At 35.1% G+C, this 19373-nt stretch overlaps 1 protein-coding gene across 1 annotated transcript in view; it reads left to right on the top strand.

Moving 5' to 3' along the window:
• Positions 1-11928, top strand: part of TBC1D32 (TBC1 domain family member 32) — a gene marked incomplete in the record, with an annotated part of 161342 nt that extends 149414 nt beyond the window's left edge. Inside the window, 2 exon segments of the mRNA XM_072408827.1 lie at positions 4396-4584; positions 11449-11928. Of these exon segments, the coding sequence (XP_072264928.1) occupies positions 4396-4584; positions 11449-11577 (318 nt within the window).
• Between the last annotated feature and the right edge of the window lie 7445 nt (positions 11929-19373).

Raw genomic sequence — 19373 nt, 5'->3', positions numbered from 1 at the left:
TTAATCATCGCTGGCTTTTTAGCTAGCTCAGACGCAGCACTCAGCATTCCTGCAACATGTCTCCACTGGTGCCGAGCCCCCCAGCATCTAAGCTAGTTCCTGTAACCTATTGGTTAATTCAATGTTTCCCCTGTCTTCTCCTGTGTTAACTAACCCCTTGTTGCCCAGTCTGTTTCCCAGCCAATTCCCTTGTGCTGTTCCAGTCTTTCTCTCTCTTTCTTTGGTTATTCTTGTGTCACATGTGCCTCCTGTTGCTTCCAGTGTCTACTGTGTTCCCTGTGTCTATTTCCTGGATCCCTGGTATTTGACCCCTGGCTTGTGACCTGACCTCTCTTGCTTGCTGCCTGCCTTGACCCAGCCTTCCTTGACAATTCTTCTGCTTAGTGATTACCAGTATCTTAGTGGCACCGTGTATCTTCCTGCCGACCCTGGTTTGCCACAACCTGTCAGTAACCAGCAGTGCAACATCCTAACTACTTAGAGGCTCTGGAGAAGACCTGGTTTATGCTTAGACTCTGCGACTTGGCCCTTCTCAGGGCTCACACCTTTTCTGTGCAAGCTGTAGCGCCCCCTAGTGGCACTGTCTGTCCAAGCATGACACACAGCATGGACGGAACAAGGATAAGTCAGTCCTGGGGAGAAAGGTCAGCTGTAGGGAGCCTATTGGCAATCTTAGTGACTTGTCCTTTATTCCTTCTCTTGACTTTTTCCAGGCATGACCTGTAAGGTGTAGACCTTTTATGTATGGTAAATAATAAATGTTGCCATTATTCTGTACCTTCCTGTAGATCTATTTCTTTGGTACAAATAATTTTTGTCCATAGTTTGCCATTTATCTTTTTTTTGTTTTTTATGCATCACTATAAACTGAACCTACTGTGATCGTTTTTGGAATGTTTAGCAATTTTACAGAACTAAAGTAAAATTAAAACAACTAAAATTCAGTTTCCTGATGTTTTCATCTGTTTGACTGCTCTCTGAACAGCTGTGTATGGTTGCTTGCATCCAATTACATTCCAAATTCAAGCTATGCTGCATATTTGGACATTTTTCTTTATTATAGTGTGCTTAAGCCATGATCTTATTTCAAAAAGCTTCATAGAGCATTGTAAGCCTCAAGGCACCAAGTATCTGGTGGTAGGGTTGTGTCCTATTGATAGTGGAGTCTGTATGTAATGTGTGCTGTAGTTCAATAGGATGTAAAGGTGAATGTGGCCATGGACATTAAATTTGTTATAAAAGGATACTGGAATGCATTCTGGCTGATTTCAACCTGTAATAGGAGAATGCATACTATGTAATAAATAGAGAATCACAAGAAATTACTTCCTTGAATAAAATCCTTTTTTATGTTTTGGGTGGAGTGGGAAACAGTTAAACCCTTTGTCAGGTATCTATTGATGTCTGCTTTCCCATGGGAAAGATTTATCCTTCAGTTTTTCCTGAAAACAAAGGGTGAAAGGAAAAAAATTTTCCAGTGGTCACAAACAGAAAAATTAACTATTAGGTGTTTTTAACCTTCTCAATTCCAAACCAAAAATGGCTACATCTACATTTTAATTGTGTACTGTACACATTAGATTGCTTACATAGAACATATACTTACACCCCAGGATGGATCTGCCTCTAAATCTATGTATTGCCTTGTATATAGCATCACAAGAAAATATACTGGTGCCAAATATTACAGAATAATAGTACGCACTGGTGATTCCCTACAGAAGAGTATTCATGATAAAATATATTTTTTCATTAAGGAGATTTATACATTATAGTAAAAAGAAGAAACTGCTTTTTTGAACTTTTTGTTTGTCACAGTTAGTAAATAAAGTATGTTTACTTTAAATTCATAATCACATACAAAGGAAATTTTTCAAAAGTAGATTTTGTTTTTTTGATCTAAAAAAACAATCTTTTTTACCTTATTTTTAACTTTATTTTCAGACTTCCTGTCCTGTATCTAAGGACTACTGAACACAGCAGTTCACAAAGGTGATATCACTGCTTGAGATAACCCAGGGCACAAGAAATTGTAGGATCACTGGATTGTTGTAATAATACCCATTTTATTTTTCACTTCATATATTATTTTTTATATCAAACAGATAAAAAAAACACTGTCAGTGACATAAAAGGAGCAAGTAAAAGAAGTAAGGTTTACATACACTTATTCATGAACATTCACTTTGCAGCTGAACAGCCTGCTGTTACAGGTTGCCCCTTTGAAGTTGACATGGCATTACTTGAAGCGTGAAATCTAAATCGCTCCTGTCTTCACCGGAGCAACCAGCAAGGAGTGATGGGCAAGCAACCCTAGTGGCAATCAGACTACTTTGCTGCAAGGTGGTCACCAGGTCATGGGGCCCATGCCAGGGGTGACAGGAATCAGATGGCATCAATTTAGGAATGGCTAATCAGACAAGAACACAGCACGTTAAGTCAGAGTAGTTAAACCGGATGTGGTCAGGACAGGTGGCAATTACAGGGAAAGCCGAAGTCAAGGTCAAAATCCATAATAACAGAACTGAGAGTATCCTGAGAGCAGGACTGAGAGCAGAATAGTGGACAGCATGCTGTGGATCCAGCAACCAGGCTGGAATCAGAAAGGTTTAAATGTCCAGGAGCTAATCTACTAATTGGCTGTAGGAAATACTCACTAATCCTGTTGCTGCGCACAGTGTGCAGGGGAAGCAGAGAATGACAGAATGAGTATGACTAGAGGGATGCTGCAAGTATGGTAAACACAGATAACACTTATATTCTTTTAGTAAGTCAGCCTTCCCCCCATGTGCTATCCCCTATAGTAAAAAAAAAAAAATATTGTGCTATATTTTATTATCTAACCAAGTTATTGTTTTACTCCAGCGACTGCTACCTTGCTGAAGTTTATAAAGCCACTTAATTGCTAAGTAATAAACAACATTTCAAAAGCATGCTTTAATGTCTCACTACAAGTGTTTGCTGTTATGGGTACATAGTAAATAACAATTTTATAGCTGTTTAAAGTATCTAAGTAGCTGCAATACACAGTGATGTATCCATTATCACATTATGTCTCATACAAACACACTTTTTTTTTAGTACTTGGTTTGCTTTCAGCTTCTCCATACTAGAGACTATAGTATAAGAATAATAATAATGCAGAAAATGAAAACTTCAGGACTGAAAAAGCAATTTGTATGAAACCATATGCCGTATGTAAAGTGTACTTGTTATTTTTTTAGGATTTAAGATGCTACTTTAATTAGGATGGCTTTAATATACTTTGGGATTGTTCCTAAGCTCCTATTGTTGCCATGGTAGCTTTCAGACAGGATAGGGACAGAGCTTAATCAAGAATCAGACATGGCTTAAGGATTTTTACTAAACAATATTTTTGTCTAAATTGGCTACCTAAAAAAGCCCACATTATCATTTTAAAAATTGATTTTCATCATTGATCTCATGCATGATTCTGTAATGTTGGTGGGAGAAGGGTTTCTTTAAGAGAACCTGTTCCTTTGACAGGCACATATTTTAGTTTTCTATATAATGGGGAAAGATACAAACCTTTTTTTGTATTGCTATGTCTTTGTCATGTAGATATGTTCTTTCTTCCTGTCCTAGGACCCCTGGCTTTCTGTTGCTATTCAATCAAATTAAAGAGATATTCCTTTCACTTAAAAAAAAGTCCTGTACTAGTTATTTGAGTTGATGAAAGGGCATTTTTCATGAAGTTCCACTTTAAAGTTTATGTAGGCTAAACCTGTTTATTTATGTTTTACATTTTGTATATGATAGAGCATGGTTAAACCCCCTGAAAATGTTTTTTTAAAGGGGGTGACCTGTAGAAGGTTAGAGGAAAATTCTACGAAGTTAAGGGAATTTCCCTCTTATTTGTCACTTGAGTAGTTCACCCCATCTTACAAATTGCTTTACAGAGTAGAAGTTTAAAAACACTTATTTACCTACCATCATCAATGTATAATGGCTCTAACATATGTCATTTTTTGGATCTTTTTGGTATGTGGGACAAAACCCACACAAGCACAAAGAGAACATACAAACTTCATTGAGATAGTTTCCTGGCTGAGATTAAAACCTGGAACTGTGTGAATACTGCATGACAAGGCTGCCAACCATTTGCCACAAAAACATAACTATATATACCGCAAGTTAGTTTTTGTTAGACTATCCATGAAGTGGATTGGAAGAAGTGAGGGGAACTATCTCTCAACAATTGGCACCGGAAGAGAACAGAAATGTAATTTGTTGAATGGTGAAGAGTTACAGATTTTATTGCTGTGTGTCAACAAAACTAAAACATTGCCCTAGTTGACAAAAGACTTTACCATTATTTGTACTTTAAAAATGCGAACATTTTTTGCAATTTAGTGTTTTGTTTTTGGTTTTCAGATCTGTCAGCACTGGCTAAGCCAGTGTTTCTGGAATCACCTGGATTGGATTGAGATTTGTCACTACTTTGGTGTGTGCATCCTTTTAGGAGTGGATTATCAGGTATACCTGTGCATAGCAATATTCAGACACCTGCAGCAAGAAATCCTACAACACACACAAACCCAGGACCTGCAGGTCTTCCTAAAGGTACGTGTATAAAAAAACAAATAAATCTACATCAACAACTACAAAAAATGACTAAAACAAAAATGTTTATTGTGTTCATTTATATTACATGTATCTGTAGGAACAAATTAAAAAAAGATTGCATGTTTGCCTGTTCAAATACATTGAAAAAGTCTTGGGCATATTTTTTTTTTGCTGCACTGTATACATACACTCAAACTTTTAAAATTACTGTAAGATTTAAAGCTATTTCTTTTATTTGGTATTTGCTGTTGTAGAGAGCTCATGTGCCTACTTCAGTTAGCTTCATGTATACAAACCGAGGAAATTGAAAATGGTTCCTGAGCTCTTGGGAACCTATCAGATTCCAACTGTCGCTTTTCCAGGGTGGGTCAGAAATAGAAGCTGACACCAGATTACTAACTGTGGACAAAAAACAACAAGCCTGATCATTCTTTCCCTAGACTTTTAAAAATTAGCCCAACTGTGTGTAGGATTTTCTACCCTTGGCATTTTTGTTTCAGTCATATTGTATTTTCTATATTTTTTCAGTATTAAGAGTATTTATGATAGTAGTCATATGACATCTAGTAAAATGGTACGGGTGTATATATATGTGTGTCTGTTTAATTTCCAACTTATTTAGTTCCAACTTTTGGAATATTGTTATTATTGAAAAGCAGTCATTGAGCTCAAATTAGGCCTTTATGCACAGGATCATTTTTATTATGTTTTGTTGTCCAATAATGAAATAAATAAATTTGAAAATTATAAGAACTGAAGCAAATACACAATCAATTTTGGGCTCCTTGATAAGACATAGACAAGTCTGATATGTTGGTAAATATTGATTAAAAGTATACAAGTCATATTGTGGGTCTGATTTATTAAAGATAGGCCATCATGAGTTACCTTGGGGGTTCCAGCAAACCTGGAAAAGATTTCCTAAATTCATTTGCAATTTTTTAGCTAATGTTTTGAATCCTAGGCCAAATCCAGAGTAATCCATAATATCTATCTATCTTCTTCAGTCTTAGAGAGCTTTATTAGATCAGGCCCTATGTGTACAAACAATTAAGAAAAACCCACTTGGGAGCTTTCATCGAAGAATATAGACATGTGTACTTGGGCATGATAGGAGCATCTTGGGAAAATTATGTCAAGGCAATAGGAAGCTTTCTCTACAATGATCACTAGCTGCTACTGTTTTATATATTTTTGTCAGTTCACCAGATGAAAGGCTGAATGGAAATCAATGTGTGTGAAATGGTGTGTTTACACCATTTTGCACTTATACATTATTTAACACAAATTCAGTTTAAAAAAAAAATAAAAAAGCATCCTTGAGGCAAGGTTTAATTAAAGCTAACCATAGACAATCACCTATTCTCCAGCCTGTTCCCTCCATTGTTTTATAATCCCAAGAAGCTTTAGCCATCTTGATTGGCCATGATGTATACAACAGAAAAGATGGCTACAGACACGTAGCAGAAGATACAAATTTGTCATTGATAAAAGCCTGCCCATTTTCTCATGTAAAATCTATATGTTGAATTTCAGTCAAAAGACTGTGCCCACCAGACTTGTGAGTGATCCATATTATGAAATATTGTACCATAATCGGTAATGATTTTACCTATTAAAAAAGTTGTACATCTGAAAAATATTCACATGACAGTGTTAGATAATATTGATCTGGTGCTCCCTGGTAAAGGATATGCATACGTGCATTGCATAGATTGTTATATTTTGAGACAAAAACAGATACGCAAGATGATTGCTCATCTGATGAAAAATTGCTAAAAAAAGTTAGGTTTCACAAATACATTTTTCTAAAGAGATTTGTCTACGAAAAATCTTCCATATTAACCAACTTTTGGCTTGGATATATAATACCAAAAAATGTGTTATTTTTTTTGCATCTTTATCATTGTGATTAGTGTTTGATGTTTGCTCTTTGTAGGGTGTTTTTAAAAACAGCCTGATATTGTTGCGTTTGATGGCAATCAATGGGAGCCTAATGTTGCTGTCTATGGTGGCAATTGATAAAGGGTCACATGTCCTATTCAACTGACAACTTTGCTTTTATATGTTCTCCATCTTCTGTATATTTATTGTTAATGGTATAGGAAAATAGATACATAAATACTTCAGTAGAACATGTTTATTCTGTGATTCACACCTAACAACACCAGTTATTAATGTTAACAACAATAATCTGATGATGGTCTGATAAGTTATTTTTTAGTTACTATAGTTATATCCAGGTATTTTGAATATTACCTAATTATGGAAATTACTGCTCTGTAATTTGTAGTGCATGAAGTCACATTTTATAGATTTTCTTTTTTTCTCTAATTTAATTAAACAACTCTTAGCTCCATCGTACTAAGGAATATAATTGAAATCTGGACTATAATATAACAAGATCTTAGAATCTTTCCTAACCAGCTCTATCATTTTCCCCAACCAATGTGCTCTCATGTGTGGTATAATAATCTCTCTTTAATTATTCTGCTTTCATCTAGGGAATTCTTTGCCAGTTACATTAGCCATAAAGACTTATTATAATTGGGTGATGTTTTCCAAATTACTGCTGCCTTATTTTCAACTATGCTGCCTGTCTGTATGCTTTACATAAATAATTATGGCCGCAAGTAGTCAAAGTTACTTTTGTAAAGAATATTCTAAAACAGTATATAAATAATCCACCCTGAAAACATATGTACAGTAAATGCAAAGATAGCTTTAAATTTCAATCTCTAGGGAGTAGGATGAATGATTGTTTTTATTCAGCCTGATATCACTTGGCTTTTAAGGCTTTCATTTATCTACCTCCTATGTGTCTCTGAATAGCTAATTATGTCTTTTCTGTCATATTTTATTTTTTTTTCAGTTCTTTTATATGAGCTTGTTATACAGCCAAGTGTGCTTCCCTATAACAGCCAATCAGGTTTCATCTCTCAAATATTACAGAGAATGTGCTGTATAAAATTTTAATATACTTGTTCATGATGGTACTTTTTGCATCCCAACGGTAAATAAGCATAACTGGTCACCACCTAGGCTGTCTCTTTGCTATTGTGCACCCAGTCTCTTGCTGCACGGGGTGATAAAACTCAGACGTGATGAAAACAGAGACAGTGAACACAGAAAAATAGATGTTATGGCAAGTATTTTTTATAGATGTCATTGGACCAAAAGGGCTATTCTAATATAGATCATATAGATGTACCAATGACTCCCCTACTTTGTATAGATGTCTTCTGAATTACAGTTTATCCCCAGGACAGTAAGTTAAGAGAAATCTCCACAGTTGGACACAGACAAAAAAAAACTAAAGAGGTTTTACCTTTCACTACCCTACACAAGAAGTTTAGGTTGTACATACTATCTAGGTGCTTCAAACATAATCAGTTCATGTATTAGGTCATTAATGTTATAAATATAACTTGCTTACTAATTAGCAAGGAAAGCCACATTCAATCCTAATATTAGCACTAAAATAAAATTTTATGTCAAAAATCTAAATGCTTCTAAAATTGCGGGGCTGTGGTATTTATATTCATTCTTTTCTGAAAAGTTGAACTTGATATTTATAAAACATCAGTTTAAGATGTACATCATTTCATAGATTTGTCTGAATATCTGTTAAAGCTGGATTTTAAACTCGTACTTGCAGCCAATCCATGGATTCAGAGTCAGAAAGGTGGGGAGGTAGAAGTCTTTGATGTAAAGCCAAAAGCTGTGTGTTCTGTACGAAATCAATCCTTTTTCAATCCATGAGATGTTTTCAGGCAAATACCTTCTTACATCTCTTTCTAAAGGCATAAAAAGAACACAACTACTGTGAACTTTTCCCCCCTAATACTCTAATTTTAATACTTTTTATATCTTCAAACTAGATGTTCTAGATTTCTTTACATACTTGTAACCATCAGTTATACAATTATGATGTTGACTGAACATACTTTAAAGGGAATATATAATCTTTCCATATATATATATATATATATATATATATATATATATATATATGCGCAGAGCAATGAGAAAAATTAAGTACACCTTCTTTCAATTCAATATGTGGCGCATCGGAATAATACGCTTTTGTGCATGACAAAAAAAAATATCTGGTCCTTAAAAGGTCTTAAAATTGGGTAAACTGAGCCTCAGATAAACAACACATTAATATTATTCCATGTAATAATTTGACAAGGGTTAAGCAATGTGTGAAAATTTAGGTACACAACCAAGGAGGAAAGACATCAGCAGTGATCTTGGGGAAGTAATTGTTGCTGCCCACCAATCTAGGAATGTTAATCCAAACAATTTGAAGTCCATCATTCTACAGTGAAAAAGGTATTCACAAGGGGAAAGACAACTGCCAGTCTTCCCAGGAGTGGACATCCCAGCAAATTCACCCTACGGTAGAACTGGGCAAGGCTCAGATGAAGATGACAGTGGGAGATCAGGTGACATAGGCAAAAGTTGAAAGAAGATGTCGTTTCCTCTTCACTGCAACAAGAAAGGTTTCCAGCATGATTCGAGACCCAATCCAAGAAACCGCCAGAGGGATCAAAAATTTGCGAAGGTAAAAGTGTGTTTTTTTTCCGCTTTAATATGCTAAATGAAGCCTGTAGGGTCTGATGTGTAGCTCTTTTTTTTTTTTTTTTCAATTCATCTGAGCCTTACCCAGTTCTTCTTAGGTTGAATTTGCTGGGATGTTCACTCCTCTGAAGACTGGCAATAGTCTTTTCCTTTGTGAATACCCTTTTTCACTGTAGAATGATGAACATTAAATTGTTTAGATAAGACTATAATACCATTCCTGAATTGGTGGGCAGCAACAATTACTTCCCCAAGATCACTGCTGATGTCTTTACTACTTGGGTATACCCAATGTTTCACGCACTGCTTAGTCCTTGTCAAATCATTACATGGAGTATTATTAACGTGTTGTTCCTCTGAGGCTCAGTTTACCCAATTTTAAGACCTAAGATATTTAAATATATATATATGTGTATATATATATATATATATATATATATATATTATATATATATATATATATATATATAAACATAGTTTGCAGTAGATGGGGGAAAAAAAGTTGCCAATCTCACTGCACATGTTTTTTTTACTCATTGAAGAAAAAGCTCTTTCTGGAGAAGCCAGAAGCCTCTTGGGATGTGTGACATATGTACCCTAGGAGGCTCTGCACTCCCATTTTGTCTTTATAACCACTGTGATAAAAAAAGAATGGGAAGGGCTTTAAAAAAAAAAGGAAGGTAATTTTCTCCCTTTATGTAAGGTAAAAGACTCTCTCCAAGAACAACATTGCAGCATAACTTAGGGTTGCAGAGTAGCATCCAGAAGCAAACCTACAAGTCTGCATTAAAATATGTGCAAGAAAATGTGTAAAACAATTGGTCATTTAAAAAATAACTTTAAACATTCAATCATGGCTAAAATGTGTGCACATTAAAAATTTTACTATAATTTTAACATTTACAGAAGTACTCTGGTAACTGTGTCTGTACATTATGTTGAGCCTATGCAGGATCCAAGCCAAGAAAGTCCCAATTATGACATGGGAGCTTTGCTTTTTTCTCAGTTATTCTGCTCAGTCATAAAGTGCAAAGTAGCAGTTGACAAACCTATGAGCTAGAATTTAATATGTGAATGTACATCTGGAAGTTGGAAATCAAGAAGTCAGAGACAAGATGTTTTCAAAGTGAAAACAACGAGGGGTTCAATGTGCAGGTTGATGTGAAGGTTGTATGTATTTGACAGATGTGCATTACTTTCTTGAGTTTTCTAGTTTTCTCCCACAGAAAGAAAGGAAAATAGTGAAAAAAACTGTTGCTTTATAAAGGTCATCTTAGCTCCAGCATATCCTAAGCCAGTAACCCCCATAACATGCTACAATATGCAGTAAACACTAAATGCAATATGGATGCACAGGTTGTGTGTTATTCATTAGGAAGGTGGTTTATCTGGTAAAATATAGATAGAATCAGCACCATTATAATATTACTTCCTTCTGCAGGACCATTATATTATTATACTTTATTTTGTGATCCTACATCTCTCAGCAGAATTATTATATTACATCTTTCAAAAGTACTATCATAATGTAGCATTCATCAACAGATTTATTACAATATATTTCCTTAACAGCAACAATATATTATTACATTCATCAGGATAATTATTTTATTAATTAACCAAAATACCACTTCCAGAATTAGTCAGTTCTTGTTCAGAATTATTATAGTATGGCTTTAAACAGCACTAATAAATTATAACATCCCTCAGTAGAATTCTAATATTATGGCCTTTAATCATTTTTGTATTATTAAATCATTTGAAAGAACCATCATTTTATTACATCACTCAACAGAGCATAATAATATAGTATCCCTCAGTAGAATTATTTTAATATTACAACCCCTTAACAGTAGCAAAACAGTATTAAATCAATCAACAAAATTGATATATCACATCCTCAACAGCACCATTATAATATTACTATGTCCATCAGCAGTACCATTAACATGTTTTATATTTAATTCTGGTATCAGCATGATTTTAATGTCATGTCCTCATGTTTCTCACCATGCAGAACTAATATAATAATATATCCATGGTTAGCAAAAATAACATTTTCTAATGCTTACTTTTCTTAGTAATATGAAGAATAATATTCCGTAACCAGATCAATCAATTATCTCTCATTTTTTGTGTGTACTAGATTCCACTGAAGTCTGAGTTTCCGCACACCATTGTCTACCAACCTTTTTATGTAGTTATGATACACAGTTCAATACACAACATGATACACAGATATAGTGATGGATTACTTATATGTTTTTCTAACAGGAAGAAGCTATTCATGGATTTCACTTTGGGGATCATCTGGAATATATGCAAGGCTTGGAACAGAAGTACAGGTCAATGGTCCTTAAAGAAATGGTCCTTAAAGAAATGAGTAATTTTGCACTTGATTGAAACATGTAGACTAAAAAAACCCTTTTTGGGACCATGATTATGGAAAGCATTATTTCTAAAATCTATTTTGTATATACCCACAAAAATATTAAAAGCAATGAATATTAATATTGTAGGATAACATTTTTAACTCCCCACCAAAAAAAAAAGAATGTTAAACGCTACCCAGAAGTTGAGTTAGATAGTACAATAAGGTAAGCTGGAATTTTGTTGGTAACAATGATTGTTAGAAAATAATGTATTTTTTTACAGACTTGATTTATTACTTTTTAAATAAATGTAAAAAAAAAATTAAGGCAATTGTTTTATTTATACATGATATAAACATGCATTAAAGCTCTTTATAACATATCATTATTATATTTATGTTGCTGTTCAGCATTTTCATTTTTGCAAAAAATGGTGTCAGGATATATGAATAACAAAACTTTTGAATGTTACTTTACAGGTATAAACTGTAAAGGATTCTACCATCAAAATTAAAAAAAAAAAACTGCTGCCAATGTCTGCAATTTATACCTTCATACAAAATCTTTTGCATAGCTGAATCTTGGATTGTTCACTCTACCTTATAGTGCCTAGTCTTGCCTGCATCCTGCTCATTCCCACCATTTCTTTGTAAATAGGTTCTAGTTTACTGTTACTTATTTGGTCTTAATGTTAGAACAAAGCAGGATTGTTAGTGAAATGTCTTCTATATATTTTTCCTATGTGCTTAGGAGTCTAACTTAATCATGATGACCAATAGCTGTTTTAGAAGAGCTATGTGGTGGCACTAACAAGATTCAAGTGTCGTCCATTGCTTTAAAAATATTTTTGTCAACTGTAGATTGCCCTCCACTTCTTGCCCTGTTGACTTGAAGTGAAAGGCTATCTTTTCAATGTGAAAAATAAAAAAAACCCTTGGAACCGATGTAATGGAACCAAGCGTATTTAGTGAATGATTGCTCCAATTTCTACTCAAATAGCAAATCAAGATTGTGGATTTGCCCACACTTTCTTGATCAGAGCAATTACAAAAAGGGCATAAGGATGTAGCACTGAAAACCTTGCAACTCTTACTCTGACTGCTGAATCAGAATATAAAAAAGGTTTTGTTTTATTTCTTCTTTATGAGTAATGGGTTTTGTTGCTTCAGCAACCTGCGACAGATTTGTAGACTTTGGAACAGGTATGTTTGGTGCACAAGTTCTAGGCACAGAATGGTGTCAGTGTGCAACTGGGGGTTATGTATTTTAAAAGGTTAGCCAAAAGGTTTGGGTGAGCTGAAAGCAAAAATCAAAAAAGGTGATCAGTGATAAATGGATAAGTGTTGTTGAATTCCAACTCTGACCAGTATCTCTAACAAAAATAGGAATTCCTATTGAGATGAGACTGAAGTTTAGACTTGGATTGCAGTAAAGTATTCGGTACTATTCAACATACACTTAATATGTAATCCGCCCTGAAAGTGATTAAAAGCTTCATTACTAAAGCTAAATTAAAACTTTTGTTCTTGCATATTAGAAACCAGCAGTAATTAAAATTTTTCTTGTGATTAAGTAGCTTTACTTGAGCATAACTTTCTAGTCTGGCAGCATAGCATACTCAGTTTAATTAAAACGTCACTTACAAACCAGTGGCTATCAACATCTCTGATTATTTCACCTGCTTCAAGCCTTTTTGTGCTGGACTGCACACGATAAGTAATATTTCAGTTCTGAAGCTTAACGGTAAGAGCACAATACATGAAGTAATCACGTTTTTTTACCTTTTACTTTAGCTATTACTTGCTAATCTTGTAGTGGCCATGTATGCACAAAATGCAGTCTAGGCTGTTTTTGCTGTTTCTGTTGGCTAAGGTGTATCCAACCAAACATGTATTAAACTATGGAGGTCGTTTTTTTAGTGTAAAATGGAAAAGCACTGGATCATGAAAATGTTAGAACCTCTTGAAAAATCTTTAATGTGGCACAGGTCAGTACAGTTTAAATGTTCAATTATATGTATAAGTTATTGTAAGAGTTATAAAGCAGGATTAAATCGTGATGCATTTATTTTTGACATAAAGTTAATATCTTTTAAATTCCCCTCTCTGAAAGAGGAAGAAAACTAAAAAAAAAAAAATGCCCCCAAAAAATTCACTTACATTTAATCTCACAGCACAGGCGAGATCAGGCCAGAGGTGTCTTCCATCGGGTCCCTCATCATCCCGGTATTCATCTCCGAGCCGGCGCATTGGGCTTCGCCATCTTCCTCTCTTCTCCCGGGTTCCTCCAACTCTACGTCACCCGACCCAGGCACAAGATTGGGTGACGTAGGTTGGAAAAAGACTTGCGGATCTCACTGCGCATTTTAATTTTTTTTTCCCTTTTCACGAAAAGGCTCCTTCTGCTCATGCGCAAGATTCTTAGGCATGTGCAGAAGTAGCACCCAAGAGCCTTTCCAGGATGTGTGACGTAGGTATCCTGAAAGGCTTTACGCTTCCATTCATTCGCGTTCGCCTAGGTGATCAAGAATTAGAGGGGGGTGCCTTCTACAATAAAACATTTTCACCTGCCTTTTCGCAGTCTTCAATTCTAGAAACACTAAACAGCGTTTGAACAGCTCAGTGTATGTACCAGAATGTGACAGGTATCCATTATTATCCATCCATTATTATTATTATCATCAAACTATATTTATGTTGCGCCATCAGGAAATTCAAATCTATTTGTATTGCATTCAATACAAAATAACTGTATTGAATGCAATACAGTGGATTTATATGTGTAAATACAGTACATTGTCATTCATTAAAATTTATTTTACAGTATAATATAATAGTGTAAGTATAATATTTTTTTTTTTTTAATTTAAAAAAGTAAAATTTTTTTTTAATTTATTATTTTGACATGATTTAGTATTTCAAACTTTATTATACTCATACTGTTAAGTTATAATGTAAAATACATTTTCATGTACCGCCTTTAGACATATAAAACGGGACATAACTTACTGCTCAGGAGGTTAATAAAGCAACCACATTCTTTAGATACACCATGAAGAAGCCAGAAAGCATTAATATATTGCGGGTGATTAACTAATAGATTTTGGGCTGTTCACTTACCAAAGAGAAATATTAATTTGCAACTAATAATTAGCTAAGTCAATGTGGTGAAATTTTACTTTGTCCAATCACATGCAAGGAAATCTGAAAAAAAAAAAAAGATTTTTCCTTACACATGATTGGATGGTTGAAGTCAGAAGAGCTTCATCTCATTTACTAAGCTAAGTGAAATATGGGGATAATTCTCTTCACTATGTTCACAGCCTCTATTTCTAAATCAACCCTATTGTACCAAATCTGCTCATAATCAATTGCTTATTTTTCAAAATCCTTACATAAATCTATATATTTTTGTGTGTGTGCGGTTATTACAATAATTGAAACTTGATAAAGTGATTTGTCAGATTAAAGTTATTTGTCAGATTAAATGAGTAAATGATGAAGAGTGGTATATAGAAAATCGGCAAGTGTCTAAATATGGCATAAGGGATGAAGAAAAAACCATCAACTAATTTTACATTATCCATTTACTTCACTCATTATATTGATTTGTATGTGACAGAGTTTAATTGTGTAATACTACAAGATCTTATGTGAACAGTACACTCAGATTTCCACAGCTCTATATTTGCAAAGTAAATGTGAAAAAAATGATGACATTTAGATGTACATGTATGCAATATGTGTGCATGTAGGTGTATAAACATTTGTAAGTAAATATTACAAATATTGGTATTAAAAAAATGTGCATAAAGGGTACAGTACATAAAGTGATCAGCAAAGACATTAAAACTACAGACAATCAAAGTAAATAACATTGATTATCCCATTTTGATGCCCCCAGTCAAGGAGAGAGACATATTAGATAAGTGAACAGTCAGTGCTTAAAGATGATGTGTAGGAATCTGGAGGAATGTAGGAATCTGGACTACACTGACATTGGCCAAATTGTGTAGTTAGTCCCAACTAAAAGTGGTCCAGGAAGAAATACCCAGTGACAGAGTAATGCCTTCCAAGGCTCAATAATGCACATTGGTGGGCATAATTTCACTTGTGTGCTCTGAAAACACAGAACAGCTGTACTGAAAAATGTAATGTTGGACATATAAGATAGGTAACAGAGCGCACAGTTCAATGCAACTTTTTGCGTATGGGACTGCATATCCACAGTCTTGATGACCCATGCTGACCCATTGTTAAAGCAATCCCTGCTAGTCCCAGACCAGTTATCCCTTTCTGATGGCTTCTGTTTTCAGCGGCGCTGGGAGAGCGAATAACACAAACACACTACTCAAGCTTGTAGTTAAATAACTCTCAAAGCTTTATTATTAAATCGCAGTTTATTTAGTCAAACAGCGAGGTGGAAGGCACTTAGTAGTTAGTTAATAAGAAGAAATACAGTTAACAACTTCGCTGAGCGTGGAATGTTTCAAGATAAAGGAGAGGGGAGTTTCAAGGTTAGGGGGGATAGAGATGTTAGTTTACTGATAAGGAGTACAGCTAGTTTTGCCACAACTCAATTATCTACAAAATATAGCAAAAACATAAAAAAGTAAATAAACTTCAGGCCTCAGTAAAATTCCACTCCTTACATTTCCCTCCTTTTATCATTTAACAAAGGATAACTACTTCTTGTACCTTTGTTAATTTACATACAAATAAACACTTTCAGGTTCTTGGGCATACATAACTCGAGGAAGCTGAATGATTCTCTGTAGTACTGTCATCCTACAGTGGGGTATTACAGAGGGGTTACAAGTCATACAGTAACATACATCTTCCAGGTGTAGATGGACCTGACCAGGATCAGAGGACAGAACAAGTAGCTCCTGTGTCTAATCAGCAGTCTGTCAGGAATTGTCCTATGTTTAATGTGATTGTGGGGTTTTCATCAGCCTGGTCAGAGATCTGTAACATAGTGGTGGTGGAGTCTTCCTGTGGGCATCCCTATGCTTGATGTGGTTTGCCTCCCCATTGTATTGGGTACTTTTGGGGCTTGGTGGTTGTAATTGTCAGCTGAATGTGGCTGCTGTTGTACTGACTGCTGTTGGTGGGTAGGGCAGTATCTCGCCCAATATCCTTCCTGTTCGCAAGGAAAACATGCTTGATTCCTTCTAACATCCATATCCTCTATTGTCATTCCTGTCATGTCTGCCTCATCTGCCTCTACCTCTATATTCTCCGGGTTTCCCTGAATAATGGAGTCCCTGCACATGGGGATTTGATGGTTTAGGTAGCTCAAAGCAACCAGTGGTGTCTTTTGTCAATAATTGGGCAAAAATTTGTGGGGAGTCTAAAGTGCTCCAGTTGTCAGTATTCATTTTGGCAGTGCCCCCATGTTCAGGAACCATTCTATTAATCAGTGACTGAGTAAATACTATACTCAGATCTCCTCCTAATCCTAAACCTGCTTCTTCCTTCCACACTTTCTTAAACCTTCTAGCATAATCACAGTTTCTCCTTGCTTCTGTTTACATGTCAATGCAGTGGCCATGGATTTCCTATCTCCGTGTAATCTTACAAACTCAGTGTGTAATTCCCTCCACAGTGTAGTTTAGTGAGCCTAAGATATGAGGGTGTAATCATCAGGGTTCATCTGGGCTGGGGTTGGAATGTTGCTCGATTGGAAAGACACAGCCCCAATATACAACTGATATGAAATTTAGAGAAAGATTCCTCAAGTGGGAATGGATCGGGACATTTTAAATTCTCTGTTCCTTTTTCAGGTGTAATGTAAAGGGGTCAATGTAATAATTTCATGCTCTACAGTTAACAAAATCAACAGGAGTTTCCCCGGGAACATTAGAGGGGGCATCTCTGTTTTCGGGTTTCTGGCACACTTTTATATGTTTCTTTACATGTTTCTGATAGGGGTCTTTGAGTTCCCCTGGGTTATTCCCCTTACCTTTGGAATTTCCCATATCAAAAGTACAATAAATACCCAATCAACAAAATTATACTTCTATAATACATATACTTCTATGTCATGCAATAAAATCCTTATACTCTATAAACTGAATAAAACAAATTGTAAGTAAAAATTTAGAAAGAAAGAGGTTTAAGGCTCGTGGTAATGCTTTTCCAAAAATATGAATGTGTATTGGTAAGTTCTTATACCAATACAATAAAGTAGTACATGGATATACAGTATTTTCCTCTGTCCTGGTAACAATTTACAGGACAGAGGTTCAGCATACTATACATATAATTAGCTAGCAATAAATTAATAAAATATTGCAAGTATTTTTGACCGTATAGTGTTGCTCGCTATCCGATGCGTTTTGCCTCGATGGGCTTCCTCACGGATAGATTTAAGGCGTACTTAACGGTCTATATGTACATATAGAAATGCAGAGTATGAGAAATACATAATGATATCATACAGTATACATTTGAAAACATCAATTGAGAGTACATCTTATTGTTAATAATAAGTAAATATTTGTTGCTATGTGGACTTGAATGCTTTTAAGTTTTTTAGTTTTTGTAAGCTAATAATTTATTAATGATACAGTGGGTATATAGATATTCAAATTAAGCTATCAGTATATAAATGTTACTCACATGCCCGTACTGATGTAGTGGGCATATAAAGATACAAATATAAGAATGTTACTTACGTACCTGTCACTAGAAATAGCGACCCAAATTGGTCAAGGTGAAGATAAGTGTATAAAAGTAGAATCACAGCTGTAAGGATTGCTGTATGTATGTATATACAATTATATTACACAGAGAAGTGGCTCAATGCAGCAGACAATTTCTCTTAAAAAGGAGATGAGAAGTATTTCTTTACAGAATAAAACAGAGGCCACCAGCTGTGCACACATTCAATGAAAGATTTTCCAAATCTTTTCCTAAGGACCCAGTCCTATGAGGGTGTCTGCACTACCACAGTGCTTAGGTTCATAAGATATCCACAGGGACATGGGAGGGAAGAAGTAGAAAAGAAAATTTCCACTTACCCGATCCTGGTCCTTTTAAGGTAGGTAGTTATCCCACTTCTGACGCCAAATTGTTAAGGCAATCTCCTGCTGGTCCCAGACACGTATCCCTCTCTGATGGCTTCTGTTTTCAGCAGCGCTGGAAGAGCGAGTAACACAAACACACAACTCAAGCATGTAGTTTACTCAAGCATGTAAATTACTCCCAAAGCTTTATTATCACATCGCAGTTTACATAGTCAAACAGCGAGGTGGAAGGCACTTAGTAGTAGGTAATAACAAGAAATACAATTAACAACATCGCTGAGCACAGAATGTTTCAAGATTATAACAAAAACAATAATCAATTATAGCAAAAACATTAAAATTAATTAAACTTCAGGCTTCAGTAAAATTCCACTTCTTACATCGTGTCCTACAATGAGCATGTGAACCATGAGTAGGCTGGCCTGATGAATCACATTGTTTTCGAGATCATGTGTATGGTCAGGTTTGTGTACCTCATTTACCTGAGAAAGGTGGCAGCAGAATGCACTAAAGAAAGAAGGTAGGCTTATGGAGGCATTAATAGGAACAGAGGCTTTTTAAATAGCAAAGTGATTATCATTATTAATAAATGTGGTAAAAAAAAACTTTTACTAAGCTAAGTAAAATTTTCTTTCCAAGGCCTATATCTCTTACAGGATCAAACATAACCAATTTTTTTCAGAGTATTGGAATCCACACAATCCAGAATGCAACACAAAGTTCAGCCTCCTAGCTATGTTTTAAACAAGGTGGCTTGAGCCCAAAAACTGTTAATAGCACAGTCTGCATACAATTTC

Source organism: Pyxicephalus adspersus, chromosome 4 (genome assembly GCF_032062135.1).
Source record: "Pyxicephalus adspersus chromosome 4, UCB_Pads_2.0, whole genome shotgun sequence".
Taxonomy (NCBI): domain Eukaryota; kingdom Metazoa; phylum Chordata; class Amphibia; order Anura; family Pyxicephalidae; genus Pyxicephalus; species Pyxicephalus adspersus.
This window is presented reverse-complemented; position numbering and strand designations above follow the sequence as displayed.